General features: G+C 41.5%; 1 protein-coding gene across 3 annotated transcripts in view; it reads right to left on the bottom strand.

Annotated features, from left to right (window-relative positions):
• Positions 1-25,909, bottom strand: part of NPEPPS (aminopeptidase puromycin sensitive) — a 178,791-nt gene that overhangs the window by 31,100 nt on the left and 121,782 nt on the right. For all 3 annotated transcript variants that reach the window (XM_085875639.1, XM_085875640.1, XM_085875641.1), the window contains exons 16-19: positions 20,630-20,693; positions 18,632-18,771; positions 14,129-14,263; positions 1,941-2,157 (exon numbers count right to left, since the gene is read on the bottom strand). In XM_085875639.1, coding sequence (XP_085731765.1) covers positions 1,941-2,157; positions 14,129-14,263; positions 18,632-18,771; positions 20,630-20,693 — 556 coding nt within the window. The remainder of the gene's footprint in view (positions 1-1,940; positions 2,158-14,128; positions 14,264-18,631; positions 18,772-20,629; positions 20,694-25,909) is intronic.

Genomic DNA, 25,909 nt, shown 5'->3' with positions numbered 1-25,909 from the left:
ATTTGTTAAAATGGAGGCACGCCTTGAAGCCCGGGATTACTGGTTTACCAGTTTTAATTCTAATTTAAGTTTTGTTTTCTGTAAAACAAATAAATTAAGATTTGACTGAAATCTATTAGCCCACACAAGGGCACACATGATAAATAATGAAGTACAAGGGAACAAATAAACAGCTCAGAGTACATTTTGGATGAGAAAACACTTCAGTCCTGAAATTATTCCAATACCTTTGGAAACCTTCTTTTTCAAGTTCACAAATATGGAATTTCCATCATAATTGACTGTCAATACAAACACCGAGAAGTTGGATCCATTCGGCTCGTGGTATCATTTCACGATTCGCCAGGATCTTAACTTAATCTAAATCTGAACGGTTTATTTTTCTTTTCTTTTTACGAAAAATTACATAATTACACTTTTTTCTTTGCAATTACAGATTGTCTGTTTGCTCGAAACCATTCACACGTTCGAAAAAAGATTTTCATTGACAATCGTACTTAATGTCTAGGTTATTACCACTTTACAAAACATTTGTCGTCAGCATATGAAACAAAAGAAAATTAATGAGCTTACAGATGTGTGAATGTCATTAATACATCAATGTAAACAATAATGGACCCAGAAGAGAACCTAGAGGAACTCCAGAGGTAATCTTCTTGAATTCAGATCAAGAAGATTGATGCTTTGTACACTGTATGCGGCTATCCAAATGAATTGTAAACTAATAAGCGACTCTCCCACCCTGAATCCTGTAATAATATTCAAATATAAATGTCTCAAATCAAAAATAAATATCTCAAAAGTGAAAATCGATGTATTGCTCGTTAAAGATCGCAATTTTTTGTGGTTTCAAGATCAACTTGCGAGAAATTTCAAGAGCTTTTGGAGTTGCACAAATGTGAACAAAACGAGCAGAGTTGCTGGCCCGTGTGGGGACACCAGAGAGTTTGAGAGAGTAAAGCTTACAGGGCAACGGGTTGCTAATGGGCATCGAGAAGGTCAGCAGGCCTCGAGAGAACGAGGCTGTCTGAGACTGGGTAACACAGCTTGTTGTCAAACTGTTAAAAACACACAAAGTGTCCAGAAAAAAATACTTACCGCTCCATTTTCATTTCAGGTGTAAAGCCGTTATGTCGAACTTATCTGAGCAAGAATATCCAATGAGTGAAGAGTGGGGCAGGAGTTTCAAATACAAGGAAAAAAACGATGGAAAAAAAATAAAATAAGTGAGGACAGAACACACCGTTATGGCCGTGTTTCTATTTGAGTTTTATCGAGGCGGAGGTGAGAGTGTGCAACGAGACCGCGCAATAGGTGCAATTTTGAAGCATTCTTGCATCGCGACAAAATCACGTGGAGTGTGTAATAAGCATCTGGCAGAGGTGTTACTCTATCTGCTAGTGAGAGAAGCAACGTGTATTAAAATAAAATCCACAGGAGAAAATAAATTCCTGCTAGGAGGCTATTTGCCCTTCAAGCCACATTATATTCATGGCATGCAAAACAAATTTTCCTTTCAGCCATTCAACAGTCATCTATCATTTTCAATGGCTGATTATTGCTTGTTGCCTCTTTTTATTTTCTTCTTCCTCATCATGGGTGGTGTTTGCAATACTAGTCTTTTCAAATTATTTGACCGAACAATACGCATAATAGTGGGGTGGAATATAATTGACACTGCAATTTGGAATGCAATCCCACCCAAAAATACATTTCGGTCCTTTCCAACCTTCCTTCTCTATTGCAAATTTATGCTCGCATTATATAATATTTGGGCTACCGTTGACCAATCATAATAATCTGCCTGACCTCCATACAACCCCATTTCCCCCTCCCCGCCAACATTCAACGCCCCATTCTCCACATTCCTCGGCTTGCAACCAAGCAACCCAGAGTGCGTGACAGTGCATTTGGATTTGGGGGTCAAGAGAATTACTCACCCTCTCCCTGCTTTGGATCCCATCCAAGGCGCTGAGCAATCAGGGTGAACAGGTCAATGATGTACTGCAGGAATGAGTCGTAGAAATCCGTGCCAGAGAAGAGGCCGGACAGTGTGGATAGGTTGGAAGAGATGTCGCACCATACTGTGTAGTTTGTCTCACCCACGTACGCCTCAAGTATCCGCAGCATCTCAACAGTACTGTATCCTGCACGTGCCTACATGATTCCCCCCGCCACCCCCAAAAAAGTCAAATATATAAAAATAAAAAGCATTTCTCAACTTTGTGATTAAAACTCGAAAATCCTTTTTACCACAATATGTTCATACCAGACTACAGCCAAGAATAGAAACTTGTAAAAATGGCAGCAGTAGACTATTCAACTTGGTTTCACAGTCTTGCTCAGCTTTCAACAGTGCTAATATGGTATTTTTCTTCAAACATACATCGAGGGAGGAATGGGGGATAAATATGCCCAAAAAAAAAAACAGGACATTTGGCATGTCAATCGATGACGTGTCCTAATAATGCACCGAAAATACAGCCAAAGTATATTTGGCTATTGTAGCCGCTGCATATACTACAATGGATACCATGCTATCTTGAACCTCCTCGGTGCAAACAGGAGAGCGGACCTCAATAACAGCAAGCTTGACAACATGGCACACCACAAGCGTGGTATCTAGCATGTAAAGGAGCCATTTTAAAAGTCAAATCTCAATCTGTGTTCGTACACCTTCAGTGAACAAAATTCCATGGCTTTTCTATGACCAATGATTAAATTTACACACTTCAGTAAAAAAAAAAATGAATACCAGGTGGGTTTAACTCGGCCTGTCATCCTTCCGAGGTTGGCAAAATGAGTGCCATCATGCTGGTATACCGTGTCAGAGTGGCGACCCATCCAGGATTGTGCCCAATAGCCAAGGAGACTGCTTAAGCAGCACCAACGCTCTGCACAGAGTATGATCCCAATCTCCTCCTCCTCCTCCTCTTCACGATTGAGAGATACGGCCAAAAACTATAAAGTACTGTATTGCATGAATTTTCAAAAATGTATTGGGCCCGATATTTTCTCGTGTATCAGCCATTGGATGGTGGAGGTATGCGCTCTACGAAGTGCCCTTCCAGTTGAAATTGTCAACCTCAAAACACAGTTCCCTGACCTAAAGCAAGAACCTTAACCTATAAACAATTAAATGGCTTGCTGACTGCATGGATTATCAGCTGGACACCGTTCTTCCTCGACGTTACAATCCTTTCAGCCCAGAACCTCTCCAAACGGAGGATCCACGACCTCGGTTACGGATCCACATCAGTAGATACGCAACCTCAGTTGCATCCAGGCAGTCAGTCAACCTATCGATGCAACATCACCAATCAGACTTTACTCACGAGATGATTTAATGTTATCACACAGTTACAACTTCCATCACACATGCATTATATGATAATACAATGAATCATACACATCTTACCTTAAATATAACACATCCATCAACACAGCCACCCCACTCACCTCTGGATCAGTTATTGAAATGGTTATTTATAAACGTTTTTAAAAAAAAATGCTTCCTTGTCTTCTCACTCCCACTGAAATGGGTTTAAATGGTTTATATATATATATATATATATATATATATATATATATATATATATATATATATATATATATATATATATATATATATATATATATATATATATATATATATAGATAGATGCATATATATATATATATATATATATATATATATATATATAGATAGATGCGTATATATATATATATATATATATATATATATATATATATATATATATATATCGATACATATATAGATACTGTATATAGATATATACGAGGTGTGTTCAAAACGTATCCAACCTTAATTTTTCGTGCGTAAATAAATGAAGCTAGGGAGGCGTGGTTTGGTGCACGTATGTAGGCGATCCTAATCCATATGCATGAATATTTTCCCGCCTGCAGAAGCTGTCAGTCGCCGACAGACCGCCGATGAGTGAGGAAGTGTAAGTGAGCGCCGTCGGATTTTCGTTTTTGACAAAATGACGGATCACTGTGGTCTCATCGCCAGTGATCACTGTGTTGAAGAAGTTGGGATCACTGTTCACAGTCTCCAGCATGTCCTGTGCGATCTCCAAACGGAGTTGCTTCTGCTCGATCGTTCGCAGCTTTGGCACGAACTTCGCTGAGATTCTCCTTAAGCCCAAATCCTCAGTCACAATGGAGTGAACGGATCCAATGCTGACGCCCGCCTGGTCTGCAAGTTATCTGATCGTGATTCGATAATCCTGCATCAGCAGGATCCTCACTTGGTCAATGACGATCTCATTTCGGGATGTTGAGAGCCTACCAGAACGTGCTTCACTTTCCACTGATGTGCGACCATCTTTGAAGCGATTGTACCACTCTTTTATCTGTGTGGTGTCCATTGCTTCGTTCCCGAAGGCCTGTTGAATCTTGCGGATCGTTTCCACTTGGGAATCGCCAAGCTTTACACAAAATTTGATGCAGTAGCGTTGTTCAAGTTTTTCCGTCATTTTGTCAAAAACGATAATCCGACGGCGCTCACTTCCACTTCCTCACTCATCGGCGGTCTGTTGGCGATTGACAGCTTCTGCAGGCAGGAAAATATTCACGCATATGAATTAGGATCGCCTACATACGTGTACCAAACCACACCTCCCGAGCTTCATTTGTTTACGCACAAAAAAATTAAGGTTGGATACTTTTTGAACACACCTCGTATATATATTTTTTTTCTTTAAAAATGTTTTTCTATAAATATCTCGTTAATAATATTTTTACGATTTGTATTATATTTCACTTATTATATTTGGTGTCGTATGATCTTAATATAAAGAAAACTTGTTTGAATCCTCGAACTGTCACTCCCTGTGTTGGTGTACATCTGACTGGCTCTTTGAATCTATTGGTGAGTTCAGTCCTGAGTGCGATTGCTCTCACAAGCTTAATTATTTCACCTGTAACTGTTCCATAGAATAGCCTCGAAGCAATATTGCTATCCAAGAAAGGCATTCATACAATGTGGAAAGGAAAAGCATTTCGTTTATTAAATAATTTGGTGTGAAATTAATTATTATTGATATAGATTTGTCATTCTGAAAAAGAAACTGAAGTGCGAGTTTGATTTTCCATTTGAGTTATTTTGGATATTCATCATCATGAAGTTGATCAAATACAAACCCATCATTAATTGCTTGTAAATCATCAATGAATCTAAAAATGTTTCCACACCTTCGCACAGTTGTTAATTCATTCCTGCACATGTTCTGCACCCAATCAGACTCATACATGTGCAGGAATAAATTTGCAAAGAAAGGGGCTGGATCTGAACCCATGGGTATCCCCACTGTCTGATGGAGTATCTTGTTTCCAAATGTAAAGAAGCTGTTGTGAAGGAGAAATCGAATTCTTTCTTGAAATTTATTTTATGAAAATAACTAAATGATTATCGATTTTCCTCGATACAGTGGACCAGTTTGCTCATTTTTAAATAAACTTTAATGTTTGCCTGATGACCCCCTGCATTTGTTATATCTACCGCTCTGTCCAATGTGGTTATGAGTTTGTCATGTGGAATGTTTGCTTATAATGTAGAAAAATCATAAGTTGATAAACTTTAGCCTTACCCTTGTTATTAAGTTGTGGATACTGTCGATTAAACGTTTGGAATTATCAATGATCCAGAAATTTTTTAACTACCAGAATAAAACCTCACCTTTCAATGATGGTTTTTATAAGCATTTATAAATTACTTTCATCGCTCCTGTTATTATTAGACGACCTGACAATGGTCTCAAACTACATTCTCGACAAGAGATGATGAACCTCATCTTTACGTGGGTTTTTGTTCATTGTTGGGATCCAGTAAACGAATGGTACTTCATGGTGTTTATCTGGAACTAACAGTCTTCTCACTGTTCAGTGATTTATATGGTGTTGTGTATCAAATCTATTTTATTATCGTTACATATTTTGCAGGTCCTTGAGAGTCCAATTTGCAAGCCCAATTCTTCCCAAAGTGTTTGAATATAGAATGTTTTACATACAAATGCAATAATATTATTATTTGCTTTGTCAATTAGAACAATAACATTTTGTGTTTGAGGCTGTTTTAACGGATTGTTTAAAAATTACTTTTGTATTCTTGATTCAAGCTTTTCTTCGCAAATCAACGATTCTTCTTGAACATGTTTCTCTACCTCCTCCAACCATCAAGCCATTTGTGTGTGTTTGGAACTTTGTGTGTTTATCAATTTGTTCTCTCATCCATTCTGTCAGTCCTATCATTCTGAGTTCCAATTAATTTTTATATTTTCTCACTAATTTGGTCCTTTTGTGAGGAATGCAAGTAATTTCCTACGTTTCACTATTCTAAGATCACCAATGATAATGTGGTTATGATGTGGATCTTTAAATAAGGAATGGTCACAATTACATGTTGTGTGTTACTCAACCATTCCTCCATATCTTGAGAGTGTACCGTTTCCTTCTCGTTGAAGATTTTCCCCCGAATTGCATTTCATTAAGTGCACACAACACTTCGTGGCTCTCTCTGTTGTGTTGTTTTTGGAAGTTTACCTCACACTTCCTTCTGCTGTAATATATTTCTCGATGATTGATCATTTCAAATGAATATTCTGCATACGGAATATAAATACTTCAATGCAATTGGTTCGATTTCTGACAATGCATTTGCCTTCAAACGTGACTCATAACGGCTGAAGAGGAGCAAGCCAAACCCTGCCCCTCTCCCCAGCAAGGGGATGCACGATCAGCCAGAGCGGTGTTATTTTTGTTCCATCATCAACTTGATGAAGAATTCCAATTTTTACCCTCGCCAAAGGAGAGGGTATTGCATTTGGGTTCATTTGTTTGTTTGTCCTCACAGAACTTTCGTGTTTTTCTCTGCAACTGCTTGTCGGATGGAGATTAATTTTTCACCATTGGTGCGACTACTCATGTGGAATGTTTTAATGACAATGACATCGTAGGTCACATGGTATGGCAGTCATATTGGAAAAACGGAAAAACTTTGGACCTCGGCATCTGAAACTGCACCAAGGAAAAAAGCTTAAAACTTGGTACATTGCAAGTACTCCTCATGGGGAACGAGTGATATTTTTATGACGTCGTAATTGCACATGAAGAATGCCACATCCGAACAGTATGAAATTTTTTGAGGGTTGAGGGATAAAATGGTCCACAGAAAAAAAAAAAATTGATGACGTCATTGGCCACGTGATTCGGGAGCCATATTGTTTAAAAAAAAAACCTTAAAAAATCTTCTCTGAAGCGGCTTAACAGGTCGAGGCAAAAAACTTTACACGTATGACTGCCTGTCCATGAGGAACAAAAGGGTCACACACATGTCATTGGTCACATGGTTTGGCAGCCATATTGGATTTACCCTGAAATCTATAAAAAATACAACACTCAAAAGAAGTCCTGGTGAGGGTCTGCAATCTCTGATTGCTCTTTTTCTTGTTTGTATTGTAATGTTGACCTACTGCATGCTACACAAATGTGGTCTGGCAAATTTCAGGGCAATTGGCCCAGAGGGAATGGAATTGTATGAAAAAAAAAAATCATAGAAAAGGCTTCATCCACAAAAAGCTCACTCTTATGTATATATATATATCTATATATATATATATATATATATATATATATATATATATATATATATATATATATATATATATATATACATATACATATATATATATATACATATACATATATATATATATATATATACATATACATATATATATATATATATATATATACATATATATATATATATATATACACATATATATATATATATATACACATATATATATATATATATACATATATATATATATATATATATACATATATATATATATATATACATATATATATATATACACACACACAATGTCGAGGCTCGTACCAGAGCTAAATTTGACAAAGGCAGTGTTTCATGGCAGGCATAAAATTCTAAATGGCAAAACCTATGTATGGATCAGTGTGATACCTGAACAAATGATGTTCACAGATTGCCAGTCAAAATGTCTTATAAAAAAACAAAAAACTATGACAAGCAAGTCAGCATGGTTTTAAACAGACTTACTGTATTCAGACTGACAATCAGACTTTCTTCAAGACTCTCTTCAAGTTCAATTGGTGAAGCAGACTTGCAATGCTCAGGTTGACAGTCTTAAACAATTAAATGATCAAATTCTCACAGTTAAAAATAAATTGTAAGCTCAATGATTCCAGGGGTTTATATTCAGCAAGCTTAAAGGGTTTCAGTTTCTCATATCAATACCTTTTATAAACACCAGTTCTCCAATCTTTGCAGGCTATTCAATTTTGCAATGAAGGTAAGTTGCCTGATATCTTTCTACGTGGTTATAAATGCTAACTCGTCTCACTCTAGGCACATTTTTCTACAGCCTGTGCATTTCTGTGGAGGTTTCTTTGCCTTAATCTTTTCAATTTCATCCACTGCAGCGAAGTCAATGGCATGCCATCGCAAATCCCCACCGAGAGAAAAGTTGAAAGATGGCAAAGTTCCACCAGGAATGACCCAATATAAAATTTTGAGTCAAAATAAATTTCCGATTTTTATGCGTTTCCGTTTAAATACCACTTTTGACATGGCACCTTAAAGCCCCCACACCCATTCAAGTATATCATTTGTGCAAATAAGATGCTTACCATGAAGGTGAACCAAACACTGGTACTCATTTTGACCTTCTTCCAAGAAGCTCAAGGATCACGTTATATATTCAGGTCTGATGCCGCCACCACCACGTGTCCGAGAGAACTTTTGCAAACGATTTTGAACATGTTTTGGTGAACATTTTATGACAAGAGAAGACTTAGCTTCAACTGCGAGCATAAAAAAAACCATATCTATTTTCCCCAATCTTCCATGACCATCATGGGAATCTCCCCCCCCCCCCCAATTTGTTTTTAAAGTTCTTGGAATGTAGTATTTTGTTTCAGCAGACTTTCCAGCGATTTCACGATCCATACAAACCCTGCTCAATGTACCTGTAATTGCACCAATAATAAATAAAATAAATAAAGATCATTAAGCCTTTTTAATGAATGGTTTAGAACAGAAATACCAATCACAAGGTGAGAAGAAAAAGAAGAGGATGGATGGATAAAAACTAAAGTACTGTGGTGAATTGAAGGTCGTGACGTGTGATCACATGTTGCCCGGCTCGAGCACAGAAGAGATAAAGCTGAGGTTCGGCTCGGCCGCGGGGTTTGTCCCTGGGGCATTGTCGTTTATGTCGGCGGCTCACTTGGTGCTCATTGAATGGTGAGAATACTGATTGATATATAATACTGATTTATTTTGCGGTGATTAGTTGCGCGTGTGTACCTTACTGCTTATGTACTCCATGCTGTGTCTGTATTTCCTGGTGTGCCCGTAGAAGCGGCTTCAATCAAATGGAATAAAGCCGATACTCTGAAGGTTCTTCTCTCGTCCTCATTTCAATTTATTCCATTTGGTTTTCTCGGCTCTCTCAACCAACGATGGACAAGATCTACAAACCAGAGAGGTTCGACGCAGACCCAAACGCGACTGACTCAGAAATGAAATGGTCGCATTGGTTCAGTTCCTTCTCACACTATCTGACCATCATTGAAGAGGGAGCTGACAAATTGGCCGCCCTCGTGAATCATGTCTCGCCCGGCGTATACAGGCTCTTCTCGGAGTGCGACACTTACGAAGCAGCGATCGACATGCTGCAGGCGCTCTACGTGAAGCGCAAGAACGAGGTATACATACGACATCTTCTCAACACACGCAAGCAAGCAGCCGAGGAGACAATCGATCAGTTCCTGCAAGCTCTGAATCAGCTGGGAAAAGACTGCAGCTTCCGGGCCGTAAGCGCCGAGGAACACCGAAAGGAAGCGACCTGGGAGGCATTCATCCAAGGACTTAGATCAGCCCACATACGGCAACGCTTACTGGAGAAAGCGCAACCCACTCGTGAAAAGGTAGTCGATCAGGCTCGAGCGATGGATACGGCACAGCAGCAATCTGAGTCATTTGGGACACCGATGCTGCTAATGAACGCCGCTACGGCGGAAACTCAAGGAACCCCACTGGCACAGACACAGCCAGACACAGGGGATGGAGAAACACCCGAGGAGCCGGATACACAGGCCACGTCAAACTCCTCAGCAACTGCTCCGGTTGGTAAATGCTTCTTTTGTGGGTACAAAAGACACCTCCGCCAAAAATGCCCCGCCAGAGATGCCACATCCATGAATTGCGACAAGAAAGGGCATTATGCCAGGGTATGTAAATCTACTCTAAGGAGAAATAAACCCACTTCTGCGGCTCTCTACTCGCAAAATAAACTAACTGCAGCCTCCCCGGGGAATATATCCAAGGCTATCATCAACGTACGAATTAACGGGCATATGGCTGAGGCACTGATTGATACCGGTAGCTCTGAAAGTTTCGTCAACAGCTTGCTAGTCTTCTTCTTCTTTCGGCTGCTCCCTTTAAGGGTCGCCACAGCGGATCATCCGCATGATCCGCAGAGAGATTTGGCACATGTTTTACGCTGGATGCCCTTCCTGACGCAACCCTGGTCGCCTCTTACGAAATACAGGGATATGGTGCACCTATTTTAACCGGGGTATACACCGGCCCAGTATACTGGTACTCATTTCGCCGACCTCGGAAGGATGACAGGCTGAGTCAACCCCCTGGTGTATTAATTCAGTGGCCCAACGGGGCTTGAACTCAGGACCTTTTGGATCCCAAGCCGCTGCCATAACCACTGCAACAACACCAGCTCGCTAGTGAAGGGCAGGAAATGGAAAATCCACCCGACAGACAATACGGTATGCATGGCCTCCACATCACTACAGTCCCGCGTACGAGGGTACTGCAATGTTGAATTGGACGTAAAAGGGTACACGCATCGGGATGTAAGGGTACTGGTGCTTCGTGATTTGTGCGCAGACGTAATTCTGGGTCATAATGTCCTCAGGCAGCACACGAGCGTCGAAATACCCTTTGGAGGAAGCAAACCTCGTCTAATTTTAAATGCCTTGACCACCGCCGAGGTAACGTCCCCCCAGCTGTTCGCTAACCTGTCGCCGGTCTGCAAACCGATAGCGATCAAATCGCGGCGATATACCACTGCTGACATGAATTTCATCACTTCAGAAACCAAGCGATTACTGGAAGAAGGAATTATAGAACCGAGCGATTCGCCATGGCGCGCACAGGTGTTGGTGACCAGCAGTCAGAACCATAAGAAACGAATGGTTGTCGATTATTCCCAAACGGTCAATCGCTTTACCCAACTCGATGCCTACCCCCTGCCGCGCATAGACGAGATGGTCGAACGCGTGGCCAAGTATAAGATATTCAGCACCATCGATTTGCGAAGCGCCTATCACCAAATTCCCATCCGAGAGGAAGACAAACCTTACACCGCATTCCAGGCAGGTAGGCGCAGGCGCCTCTTCCAATTCATGAGGATACCATTCGGTGTCACGAATGGAGTAGCTTGCTTCCAATGGGTTATGGACGACATCATCTCAGATGAAAACCTCAAAGACACTTTTGTTTACGTGGACAATGTCACAGTGTGCGGTAGGGATCAGGGGGAACATGACATGAATCTGGACAGATTCTTGAGCATTGCTGGAAATATATAATCTGACTCTCAACTACGAGAAATGCGTATTCTCGGCAAGGTCAATTGACCTACTCGGCTACACGATAGCCGACGGCACGATTAAGCCTGATCCTGAGCGATTGCGCCCACTTCGTGAGCTACCCCCACCTCAGGACCTGCAGACAATGCGCCGGGTGATCGGCATGTTCGCTTACTATGCGAGATGGATTTCGCAATACTCCGAGAAAATACATCCCCTAGTGCATTGCAAAAACTTTCCACCAGATGCCGCTGTTGTAACAGCTTTCCACAACCTCAAAGACGATATCAGTAATTCCGTGGTATTATCGATCGATAGCTCGGTGCCCTTCGTGGTGGAAACAGATGCTTCTGATCACGCGATAGCTGCTACGCTTAATCAGTCTGGGCGACCCGTCGCGTTCTTCTCGAGAACTCTCTCTGGAAGCGAGCAGAGACACTCGGCAATAGAGAAGGAGGCGTACGCCATCGTCGAAGCGCTGCGGAAATGGAGACATTATTTACTGGGAAACCACTTCACGCTCGTTACGGACCAACGATCCGTGGCATTCATGTTTGATGGGAAAAATAACGGGAAAATTAAGAATGAAAAAATTATGAGATGGCGGATAGACCTAGCCTGCTATAGTTACGACATTGTTTACCGGCCCGGGAGGGAAAACCCTGCTGCAGACACCTTCTCGCGGGTGTACTGCTCGGCGGCAATCAGTCGGGCCTTGCAACACCTCCATGTGTCTCTGTGCCACCCGGGGGTAACCAGAATGGCACATTTCGTACGCAGACAGAACCTGCCCTATTCTATTGAAGATATTAAACAAATGAATGCTTCATGCCCTGTTTGTGCTGAACTAAAACCCAGATTCTATGGTGCGGCTTCTGGCAGACTGATCAAGGCCACTTCTCCCTTCGAGAGACTAAACATTGACTTCAAAGGGCCCCTGCCGACCGAGACAGACAACAGATACATATTCACTGTTGTTGATGAGTATTCAAGGTTCCCTTTCGCGTTTCCGTGCTCGGATATGACCTCGGGCACTGTCGTGAAATGTCTGTCTGACCTCTTCGCTATGTTTGGGAAACCTTCGTACATACATTCAGACAGAGGGCCGTGTTTCATGTCGGCCGGGCTAAAACAATTCCTATTAGAGCACGGCATCGCAACTAGTCGAACGACGGGTTACAACCCATGGGGTAATGGTCAGGTGGAATGGTATAACGGGGTTATTTGGAAAGCCGTAACTCTGGCGTTGAAATCGAGAGGACTGGGCCCCGAGCGGTGGGAGGTTACCCTTCTCGACGCTCTGAATTCCATACGCTCTTTGCTCTGCACGTCCACCAATGAAACTCCTCACGAACGAATGTTTACTCACCAACGACGTTATGTTGATGGCCAATCGGTGCCCAACTGGCTGACCCATCCCGGAACAGTGTTCATGAAACGCCCGGTACGACAAAGCAAGTATGAACCCATGGTGGAAGAGGTCGAACTCATCGATACTAATCCAGAATACGCTCATGTCAGGCTCCCGGATGGCAGGGAGACCACTGTGTCGGTTCGTCATTTGGCTCCCTCAGGCACTCCTCCCGCAGGGACACCACCATCTGGCACACCTCCCTCTGACATCCCCTCCCCAGGTGTTCCCCCCCCAGGGACTCCACCCGAGAAGGGTGACGACGGGGCTACCGCGTTCCGCCCGGGAGCGATCGGGGAGTCATCTCCGGCACGAGTCGAGGCTCACCAAGAGGATCGGAAGCCTCCCTCAAGTGAAACCGCCATCTACTCCCGGAGAGGCCGACGAATAATACCCCCTCGCCGACTCAATCTGTAAAGGAGATTATCGGCATCCTCGATGCTCATGCTCCTATATGCTCGTTACATAATATATCGATGCTCATTATCATGCTCCTACAACTCAAAATAATCCTCACTGCTTGGCATGTATGCTTCTGTAGTTTAGATAGTTCACATTGCTTGAAATGTATACTCCTGTAGCGCTGAAGTAATCATGGTGCGTTAGCTGGGCCTCTAGTTACATTTTAAAGACGGGGAGAATGTGGTGAATTGAAGGTCGTGACATGTGATCACATGTTGCTCGGCTCGAGCACAGAAGAGATAAAGCTGAGGTTCGGCTCGACCGCGGGGTTTGTCCCTGGGGCATTGTCGTTTATGTCGGCAGCTCACTTGGTGCTCATTGAATGGTGAGAATACTGATTGATATATAATACTGATTTATTTTGCGGTGATTAGTTGCGCGTGTGTACCTTACTGCTTATGTACTCCATGCTGCGTCTGTATTTCCTGGTGTGCCTGTAGAAGCGGCTTCAATCAAATGGAATAAAGCCTATACTCTGAAGGTTCTTCTCTCGTCCTCATTTCAAGTACAACATGAAAAATGTACAAAATAAACCAAATTAATGTTACACTTGCAATATTTAATGTTACGCACCAAAGCAAACAGGTCGTTCTGGATTCCAAGTCTGTCTCGTGGAGGAAGTGAGAGGTTTCGAACTCCTTGAAGCAACCTCTGCAGCATTTCGGGGCTGTAGGCAGTTCGGTAAAATCCCAAAGTCCCTGGATTCACCTTCAATCAACGACAAACAACAATAACCTGTGATACTGGGATGCAATCATAAAACAGCTCATTTTTTTTAGCCAGTGCAATGCATAATGTGAGAAGAAACATGCCACCATTATAAAAGAATGGCCCGGGTAGTGGGATAACGGTTATGGTGGTTGGCTTGAGATCATAAGGTCGGAGTTCAAGCCCCCGCCATGCCAACATAACACCAGACGGGTCGACACAGCTTGCCATCCTTCCAAGGTAAGTAAAAAGAGTACCAGCTCTGGAAAAAAAAAGTGAGCCATTCGAGTATCCTGCGTTGGAGTGACGACTCATCCAGGATTGTGTCCCCGAGCCAATGAAACTACCTCGGCAGCCCAATGCATCTATCGGCACGAGGAAGACCATCCAACCGCACAAGAATGGCTTGCACTTGATGACAAACCAGTTACCTGCTCACATTGCTGAAACATCCCACACATGTCTCTGACAATTGTCATCTCCATTATATGGCAACCTGGCAGGTATTGTCACATATATATTTGGTAGAAAAAGGGTGAACAGAAAAGCGGGGTAATTCAATTTAACACATTTTATATCCAACTTTTAATTTATTTATTTTCTATACAGAGTCGAAGCTCATGTAAGGTATAACACACAACAGAGCAGGATATAGCAGAATGAAAAGAACAGTAGAAGTGGGAGGACACACTGATAGCAGGGTAGAGGGATGAAATATAAGGATACTTGGAAGAAGAAAGGATACATGGAAGAATGAGAGCAAGGAGAGGGAGGAGGAGGACACAGGGGATGAACAAACTATTTACAGGTACAAACTCTCAATCACAGAAGTGGAAAGGAAAGCTGCGGAAGAAGCAGAAATAGAACAGAAAAATAAAAATAATACTAGAACTGCCACTTTATAACTGCTGGCAGTGATGACCGGGTACCCAGTCCATCCGCCTTTGACACAACTGATACAACGTGAGACTTAAATCATAGTCGCAAAGTTTCGCATTTATCGGATAAGCGGTGCCAGAGAAAACATTATTTAATGGTGATACAAACACAGGCCTGCTTCGAGACGGTGCGGAAGACGAGTTACGAACCGGGCCGCAAAAAGCGTTCAATTTCCTTATTACTGGCGAACAGATTCAAATAATTAAATAATTCTGGCTGCCAAACCGTGTGACCGATCAGGTTGAAATTTTAAACCTTTGTTTCGCATGTCGGCTAACTTACAAATGTGAAGTTTCGTATATATAGAAGCAGCGGTTCCAGAGTAAACATTAATTAATATTTATCCTTCAATTCAAGATGGCGGCCAAACCATGTGACTTGTGATGTCATAATTTGCACCACATGTGCAAACCCGATGGTGGATGATAACTGGAAATTTTCGCTTCTCCAGGTTAAGCAGTTCCAGAGAAAACATTATTTAATATTTTTCTTAAAACCAAATGGCTGCCAAACCCTGGGCCCGATCCCGTTGAAATTTCAAACCCTCATTCCGCATGAATGTTGCACCATAAAGGTGATGTTTCACATTTATTGATGCAGTAGTTCCAGAGTAAACATTAATTAATATTTTTCCTTCAATCCACTATGGCTGCCAAACGTTGCGTCGTACCTCAAAAGGGGGTGAGAACTTTTTATTCGTCATGGAGAGGCGGTCATAGTGGTGGAGTTTCGCATGGATCTGTTCAGCCGTTTCAGAGAAAAAGATGTTTGAAGATATTGTTTTTCAATCCAAGATGGCTGACGAACCATGTGACCTATGACATCAGAAATTTATATTCTGCTTCCAACTGTGTATCGGAACACGTACGTGAAGTTTCGTGTTAATCGGTAAAGGTGCGTTTTTCAATCCAAGATGGCCGCCAAACCATGTGACGTGTGACATCATAATTTTTACCAAGCGTGCATACTGCCTGCGAGATGATAATTACAAATTTTCGATTCGTTTGGTTAAACGGTTCAAGAGAAAACATTATTCAATATTTTTCTTAAATCCAAGATGGCGGCCAAACCATGTGACTTATCAATTCGAAATTAACAAACTTATATCGCCTTCCTGTCCCGAATATAGTTCTGAAATCTCCCCTTCCTCGGACCAACGCTTCTGGAGAAGAAGATCTTTGAAGGTTTTCGGGTTTTTTCAAGATGGCCGCCAAACCATGTGACCGATCAAGAAGAAATTAACAAACTTGAGAAAGGACCTCATGGGGAATATATGTGTGAAGTTTCGGCTTAATCTGTCTTGCCCTTCTGGAGAAGAAGATTTTTAAAATTTATTCATTTTCAATCCAAGATGGCTGCCGAACCTTGTGACCTATGACATCACAAATTTAGATTCTGCTTCCAACTGGGTATTGGAACACGTTTGTGAAGTTTAGTGTTAATCGGTAAAGGTGCGTTTTTCTATCCAAGATGGCCGCCAAACCATGTGACGTGTGACATCATAGTTTTTACCACGCGTGCACACACGATGGTAGATGATAATTGCAAACTTTTGATTCGTTAGGTTAAGCGGTTCCAGAGAAAACATTATTTAATATTTTTCTTAAATCCAACATGGCGGCCAAACCATGTGACTTATCAATTCGAAATTAACAAACTTATATCGCCTACGTGTCCCGAATATACTTCTGAAATCTGGCCTTCATCCGACCAGCGCTTCTGGAGAAGATGTTTGAAGGTTTTCGGGTTTTTTCAAGATGGCCGCCAAACCATGTGACCGATCAAGAAGAAATTAACAAACTTGAGAAAGGACCTCATGGGGAATATATGTGTGAAGTTTCGTCTTCATCTGTCTTGCCCTTCTGGAGAAGAAGATTTTTAAAATTTATTCATTTTCAATCCAAGATGGCTGCCGAACCTTGTGACCTATGATATCATAAATTTAAATTCTGCTTTCCATCGTCGACCCGAACAAGTCTGTCGATTTTCGTGTAAATCGGATAAAGTCTATTTTTCTATCCAAGATGGCCGCCAAACCATGTGACTTCTGAGGTAAAAATGTTTTACCATGTATGCAGACTTGAGCGAGGAAGGCACTTGCAAATTTTCGCTTCGATGGCTTATGAAATACCAGAGAAAACATTATTTAATATTTTTCTTAAATCCAACATGGCGGCCAAACCATATGACCTATCACTTCGAAATTAACAAACTTGCATCGCATCCATCTCACAAATATAATTCTGAAATCTCGCCTTCATTGGACCAGCGCTTCTGGAGAAGATGTTTGAAGGTTTTAGGGTTTTTTCAAGATGGCCGCCAAACCATGTGACGTATCAACAACAAATTAACAAACTTGAAAGAGGGCCTCAGGGGGAATGTGCCTGTAAAGTTTCGCCTCAATCTGCACAGCCGTTCTGGAGAAGAAGATTTTTTAAAAAAAAATTTTCAAAACAAGATGGCGGCCGAATTACGTCACCGATGACGTCAAAAAATTTTTTTTCTACGATGAATTTAGGTGTAGATGACGCTCAAGAAATTTCAAATTTTTCCCATGTGGCGTTCTACTTGACGAATTTTCACCGGGATACCTCTTCACCGATGACGTCACGAAAAATCACACGTATTCCCGAGAGGGAGCTTCATAAAATGTATGAAGCGAAAAAATTTTTACCCTGGAAGATTTCAGAGATACAGAGGTCCAAAGTTTATCGTTTTTTTCAAGATGGCGCCCGCACCACGTGACCAATGACGTCATAATTATAACGTGATTGTGCTATCAAAAAAGATACATACTACGGTGAAAATTTCGTGTCGATCGGACTTTGCGTTCCTGAGAAAATGATTTTTAAAGTGAAAACAGGCCGCAAAATGCCGGCGGAAAAATAATAATAATAAATAAACAGAAGAAAAACAATAGGGTACCCTGTACTTACAGGGTACCCTAATTAAAAGCAAACCGAAGAGGGTGGAATGAGCAGGGTAAACCTGATAACTTGGAAACACAGAAAATAGGTAAGTTTGGGGAGGGTTAATGGGGGCAGAAAAGATCATGATCGTGGATGGAGGATGATGTGAGAAGGTGGTGAACCGTTGTCTTCAAGTCCTGGAGGGAAGAATGACATTGAACAGACTGAGGAAGTTGGTTCCACAGGAGAGAAAAGAGCAACGAATGAGTCGAGGAGAGGAGAGCAGGGAGCCCAGATTGTGGGAGTTCATCAAGAAGTGAAACTTGAGAAAAATCCAAGTCCATCTTACCACCAGAGGCAAAAGACCACCCAAACCATATGTTAAGTGGGAAAATAAAACAAATATAAAAGTTTCCAAAATAATTGGAAGAAAAAAAAAGGAAAAAAAAGAAAGAATGGAGGCAGTAAGTCAAGGTCAGGCACAGTTATAGTTAATGGCTGGTGCACCACCAAATCTCACCTTCACCCAGTGCCCATTGGATATAGAGCCAATGTTAATGTGTACTTTTCGTGTGTCCAGTAGCACACTGGCCTTGACAGAGTTGGAGTCCTCGCTGCTACTGACATTTACAGGAACCATCCACATAGGTCCATCTTCACCTAAAACAAACAAAACATGGTACGGGTGAGCATGACATCATTATGGTTAGGCAGCATTGCAAAGGAGCGTGCAGTTTATACTCCAAGAGAGGTGTTAAAATGATTCCATCAATAACAGGACAGCTTTGGGGATTTTATATTTTCAAATAAATTTCAACACATCCCAAACATGAGCTCAGATTAAAATATCTTGGATGAGAGCTGCTAACCTTGAAATCAAGATCAGGATTGTCGAACAAAGGGATAAAAACAACATAAAAGAAAATAAAAACATGTTTTCGGTGTTAAAGAAATTAAAGCATTTCTCTTACAAACACTAGACAATGCAGCATTCTTTCATTTTATTGGAGATACGGTGTGCGAGAACAATTGTTCACCCAGTAAACGGCGGGGGCTTGAACACAGGAATATGAAGGGAAACTAGGAGTGGCATCAGAAGCGCCAATTTGAGTTACAAAGTAATAAAGTTACAAAGTAATGTGCACAAAAACGACAAAGTAACACAAAATGCTGATATTTATTGGATGAGTCTGATTTGGACATTCGTTTGTTTTTTTGGAGTTTTTTTTTTAACCATTTCAAACAAACACACAAGGACATCGCCAGACCACCTGTGTACGGATGGCATGGATGGACACTCTATCGGTTTAACACAACACAAATCTTCAAAACAAAAAAAAAAACTAAATCTACCAACATACAAATTTATAAACCTATAAAGTATCTACCAGTCATCTGTGGACGATTTCACATCCAATTACTCAATAAACTTTTGGACAGCATCGCTGAGCTACAAAAATGACCGACTCAAAATAGCCCAATTGTAATTCTTCTTCTTTTTTTTCAGACAGCATAACTCAAAATTGGTTTAAGTTATGAACTTGGTTTAACACTAATCCACTGAATTTTATAGTGGGAAGGTCCATGATTACTCACATTTTTCACAACTTGAAAGGATTCCACCCCTAACTTGTTTACATACTTTTTAGTATTCCATCCCTAACTCCTACAAAAAAAGGTTTTTTTATTACTTGTATAATCAAGAATGACAATGATGATAAGTAACATTAATAATAACAATAATAATAATCATAATCATAAGTACTTTCCAATACAGAAGGTACTTGGTTTTGTTTGTCATTGATAAAATTGATCCACATTTATAAAAAAAAAATAAACATCTTAACGAAGAATTCCAAAATGTTTAATTCTTCGTAATCTCTCCTCAGGGCAAAATACTTTGCAAAATGATAGTTTTACACCTATCCCTGCCCCCCCCCGGACCCTCCATCTTCAACATCCTACCACCTTCCCTTGTTGGAGCACGCTTTCGACAAACACCTGGGTGGAATCTCCTTTCCGGTAGATAAGCTTCATAAAATGCTTTCCATATAAAAATAAAATATAACAACTGGATCAAGGGTCAAAATCCATGTTGGTGTTTGTTGTACAATTCTAAAGTCCGATTACATGATTATTACAGTTTTATTAGATCTGGTCTGCAGGATATTTAACATGGGCTGATGATTTCAAAGACGTGATAAGAAACGATGAGCTTCGAGAGATTACACAAATTGTACTCGACTGCGGAAAAGCATGAAGGCAAAAGAAAAAGCCACCATTTTCACATCATCTGTTGCCTATCTCCACGATAAGTTTTGCTTTCCGTTAAAAATAAATAAATACAGTGCACGCAGAGATCTATCATCGGCACAACAGGTCAAAATTACCGTTGGGATAACGTTCAAACCATTTTATTTTATCATTTTATCATTCATTTTATCTCAAGCCTGCTTTGTGCACGTGCAAACTCAATTGCCAGGGTAAGTCACCTTATGACGCAGTAGTGACGACTTACCGCTAAAAAGTGCACCCGAAGAGAACTTCTGCTGGGAAATATGAAGGATGTGATCGTTGCCTTTCTAAAAGGAAGGAATTAGAGGAAATAAACACGTTTTCAGTAAAGACAAACACCAGATGGTAAAATAAATGAGCTGGAAAAAATAATAATAAAAGGAAACGGGCTACAAGGATCGTAAGATAGGAATTATTTTTTTCACAGGTACAACAATAAATTGGACTGAAAAGTAGCATTGCAAAAAATATTAAAAAGTTTTTCACTCGCAGAATTTTCCTTCACTCTCAACTCAAGCCAATACTGGTATATCTGTGAGCCGCCGGGAGAGAGGCAGCAAGGCTCGGTGACCACCAGCAAGTTCACACTGTGCGTGCAAGGTGACATCGGCATCTCATCATTCAAGCTTGCCAAAGTATGCGCGACACAAGTTTGACATGAATCCTGAATCATATCAAAAGTCAACATATCTTTTGTGTGGCTTTGTGACGATGATGGCACTGATGAGGTGAGGTGAGGTCAGCTAAGAAAGATGTGGGTAACAAGGCTGGCTTTGAGGAAGGTTTACACGAGTATGGGTAAGAATGGAAGATAACATGAGATGGCAGTATACACTGCTGCATGAAAAAGCCTTGGAGAAAAGAAGGTGATTGTTTGGACTTAAGGAGATGCTTTGGCAAGCAGGAAGGGGTGAGGGGGTGGGGATGGGGAAGGAGGAACAAGAGCATTGGAGGTGAGGATCAAGCCTTAAGTTTAGAAGATTAATGAGGAGGGGTGGAAGGGGTTTACTTGAAGGAGGTATGCTTTTTGAAGGGGCAGAGGGCTGAAAAAGCATCGACGCCAAGACCAGAAGCGAGGCAGTACAAAAGAGGCCATAAACACTTCTGCCTGAAGAGTGCAACAGTTCCTGTTCTTTTGTGAAATATACCAATGATGTTGAGAACTTTAGATTCCACTGCATCCCAGAGAGGTAGATTTAAGTATGGGCACAGAGCAGAGGAGAGAGCAGTATCCAAAGGTAAGGACAAGACTTCAAAAACAACCAGCACAACAGTAACCTATTGGTTGTTGGCCATGAAAAGTTCAGGTTTATCAAAGAAGGATTTTGGATGAAGGATGACCAATGAGGCATTTAATGAGTCATAAAACTGGCATTAAAAAAAGTTTTCATATTGATCTGCCCCAATTGCAATTGTGGCTGGTGACGAGACCCAGAAGTTCACGAGACTGAAGTTCCAGTGGCTGAGAAATTCCAGTGACTACCATACAGGGTGGGCTGAAAAATCGCTCTACCACTGCACCTCCCTCCCCCCTCCATGGTATGCAGCAATACTGACTCAGGAGAATGATGGAGCGCATACAGATACAATGACTAATTATTTTAAGGACCGTACTGCACAATAAAATCTGAAAATTAAAAGTTTAAGAACGAATGCTTTACTGGGGATGGGTAAATCAATTTTCAGGCCACCCTACGTGCAGGTAGGTTTTTTAGCGTGGAAGAAAACAAAGACATCCGAGACGTTCGGATTCTGAGTCAATTCTTGTAATTCAAATCGCTACCACCCGATCCCCTCGTGCTTCTTCCGGCTCATCTGGGACCGGATACATCCATCTACAAACTAGATAAAAGGGTTTTCTCGAGCATCAGAGAGGCTATTCATTCAGATGAGGAACAAAACTGGGCCCAAAATGCTGCTTTGGGGCACTCCAGCCTCCTGAGGATATGAAAGGATACCATTGAGAGCCATGTGCTGACTGTCTGCATGGAAGGAGGAGGGAAGTCAAGAATGAAGACTGCCTCAGATGCTACAAAGAGAAAGCTTGCCGAGCAGAGGGAGACCAGACAGTGCCAAATGCCTGTGATATGTCCAGAGACAGTCCCTGACTTTTTGTTTAAGGTTCATGGTCTCCATACAATATTCAAACAACATTAAATCTTGGTGAAGGCCATTGAATTGTCATTTGTTGAAATGTCAATCAGGAATCTCCCCAGCAGAGAGCTTGCAACTCTTGCTTTTTGTGTTTTTAGATTTGAGGAGAAACACGTCTTGCATATACACATCAGTCACTTTGTATACTTTTATACTGCTGTGGCCAAACATATTGGCACCTTTCCACTTTTTTCAAATCATGCACCATTTCTTCCAGAAAATTGTTGAAATTAAAAAAATCTTTTGGTATCCACATATGTATTTGTTTGGTTTGCAGTGAAACAAAAAAAAAGCTGAAACAATTACTAAATCTTTGCTTATTCAACACTGAAATCCTAAAATGGCACGGACAATATTATTGGCACGTTTCAGAAGTTGTGAGAAATAATTAGATTTCAAGCAGGAGATTCTCCTTTGCTTTGGAATTGAACTCACCTGTGGTGAGTTACAGGTGCTTGCAGTCGAAAAATCAATCGTTCAACTAGTTTGAAAAGAGAAAAGGAGTCATTCTGCTGTTTTGTGTCACTGTGTGCACTGCAATGAGCATGGAGAAAAGAAAGAAAACCAGATAATTGTCTGAGGAGGTCAGACACAAGATTGTAGCCAAGCATGGACAATCTCAAGGTTACAACTCCATCAACAGAGACTGTGATGTTCCTGTGTCCATCACACGCAAAGTTATCAGGAAGTTTAAGGCCCATGGCACAGTAGTCAACCTCCCTGGACATGGCTACAAGAGAAAACTTGGTCGAAGATTGCAGTGAAGGATTGTTCGAATAGTGGAGAAAGCACCTCGATCAACTGCCAAACAGATACAAGCTGACCTTCAGAAACAAGGTACAACAGTTTCAACTCGCACCATCCGTCACCAACTCAATGAAAGGTGGTTCTACGGTAGGAGATCCAGGAGGACCCCACGAGAGGGATGGACGGACGGGCGGATGCACACACACACACGAAAGCCCGACTGGAGTTTGCCAAAACACACTGGAACAAGCCAAAATCCTTCTGGGAGAATGTCCTGTGGACATGAGACCAAATTAGAGCTTTTTGGTAAAGCACATCATCTCCAAGTCAACAGAAAACAAAATGAAGCCTTCAAAGAAAAGAACACCTTCCCTGCAGTTCAACATGGAGGAGGTTCAGTGATGCTTTGGGGTTGCTGTGCTGCCTCTGACACTGGGTATCTTCAATATGTGCAATGGCATCATGAAATCAGGAGATTATCAAGGCATTTTGGAGTGCAATGTTCAACCCTGTGTCAGAAAGCTGGGTCTCCGTCGAAGGTCATGGGTCTTGCAGCTGGACGATGACCCCAAACACACTTCAAAAAGCACCCAGGAATGGTTCAAGACAAAACGCTGGCCTGTTCTGAAGTGGCCAGCAATGAGTCCAGATATAAATACCATTGAACACCTGTGGGGAGATCTGAAAACAGCAGTTGGGAGAAGGCACCCTTCAAATCTGGGAGAACTGGAGCAGTTTGTACAAGAAGAGTGGGACAAACTGCCAGTAGAGAGGTGTGGGAAGCTCATTCATGGCTATATGAAGTGCTCGACTGCCGGTATTTTGTCTAAAGGCTGTAACACCAAATATTAAGTCTCAGGTGTCAATAATTTTCTCAATGCTATTTATTTTTATTTTCTGATTTGAAAGGATATACTAAGTTCTGAATCAAAAACAAAGGTTCTGTAATATTAACAGTGAAATACAGAATTATGGACACCAAATACTTTTGTCAATTTCAACTTATTTTTCAAGAAAATTGTGAGTTACTTGAAAAAAGTGCAAGGGTGCCAATATTTTTGTCGACAGTCGGTCTGAATTTTATTTCCTTCTGCATTTTCAGATCTTCTGGAACACATATATTCCCTGATGTTCTCTTTTGATCAAATGCATGACAAATCATTGAAGCTGCTCCCTCAAGTGATGACTCAGGATGCTTTGGCACTAAAACAAGTGCCGTTGCTGCCACCCATTTTGACTTTGGTAGCCTGGGGAGTATCCATTGAGGTAATGATACGAGAATGTGTAATATGCATTCTCAAAGAGGTGCATTTGCCTTTGTGCAGGCAATTACAAAATATCACGCAGTGGAGAGACCCTCATCGGAAGACGCATTAATCGACCAATTTGCAGGTACATCATTGGAATCAAATAATTTGCGCTCAAGTGAACAACTCATCATTTTGTCTCGCTGCTGATGTTGTCGAATCTCAGCATAAATAGCCATGGGATATTCAGCATAGAGAAGCCCAACAATGTCCAATGTTGATACTCGCATTACGCTGCTCATCAGGAATTAATGACAAGTGGCTGCACAGGAGCAAAAAGCCACATATCAGTAAAATGACATGATATTGACAAAATACAACATGCTTTGCTTTCAGGTTACCAGTGTTCGTGATGAATCCGACATATTGCTCAATGTACAGCTGCCACATGGCTATGTCTTTCAATGCTGACCATTCTCATTGTCCGTCTCTCTCTGAAAGGACTATCTGGCAAACCCTCCAATCGACTTTCTTCACAATTCTCTCGAGGAAGTTCAATCAATCAAACTCCTGGGCCTCACCATCAGCCATGATCTTTCTTTGGCAAACCACATTTCAAAGTTGGCCGATAAAGTCAGCGACTGACTGGCGCTCCTGCTTCACATCCTTGCTTCGCTTGACAGCATGGAAACCAAGGCCTTCAAGATCATTGGAATTTCCCACGATGAAGCTGAGTTGATGGGCCTACCACTTTGCCATCACAGACAGGTTGGTGGTCATTGTCTTCTTCTACTTCCTTTCTGGTCTTGCACCCTCTGCTCTTTACATGCTTTGTACTCCCCCAGGTTTCTGATGGGCACACATGGTCCACCATCAGCCCCCTTCTGGTGAAACTCCCAAAATCAAGAATCATTGCTTACCTTCACTCATTCGATCCTCTTCCCCCTCCCCCCCCCCTTTTGTGGAGAAACGTCCACATTCTTTTCAATCTCATTTTTCTCTCGAGGTTTTCAAGACAGCTGTTAATCACCATATCAGATCATCCTCCATGCAAAACAATGATCTTTTACACCCCCCATTAAAACCCCCCCACTTCTCCAAATTTCCAATTTTTCCTTTGAGGGTTTGCTCCTGTATCCATATTGTCCACCCCTACACCTTCCCCTACCCCCCATTCTTACCTGCATCCTTCCTTTGTCAGTCTCCATCTATGTTGTCCCTCGGCCATGCTCCGTATTCTGTTGGCGTTTCCCCCTCTCTTTCTGCTGTTCCCCTTATTCTGTTGCGTCCTGAAACTCTGTGTTTTCGCTCTTTCAAGAGCCTTGACTGAATACAAAAATAATAATACAAAACAA

Source organism: Eptatretus burgeri, chromosome 3 (genome assembly GCF_056783735.1).
Source record: "Eptatretus burgeri isolate ZD-2024b chromosome 3, Ebu_testis_v1, whole genome shotgun sequence".
NCBI classification, from domain to species: domain Eukaryota; kingdom Metazoa; phylum Chordata; class Myxini; order Myxiniformes; family Myxinidae; genus Eptatretus; species Eptatretus burgeri.
The sequence above is the reverse complement of the archived record's forward strand: the minus strand, read 5'-3'. Positions and strand labels throughout refer to the sequence as shown.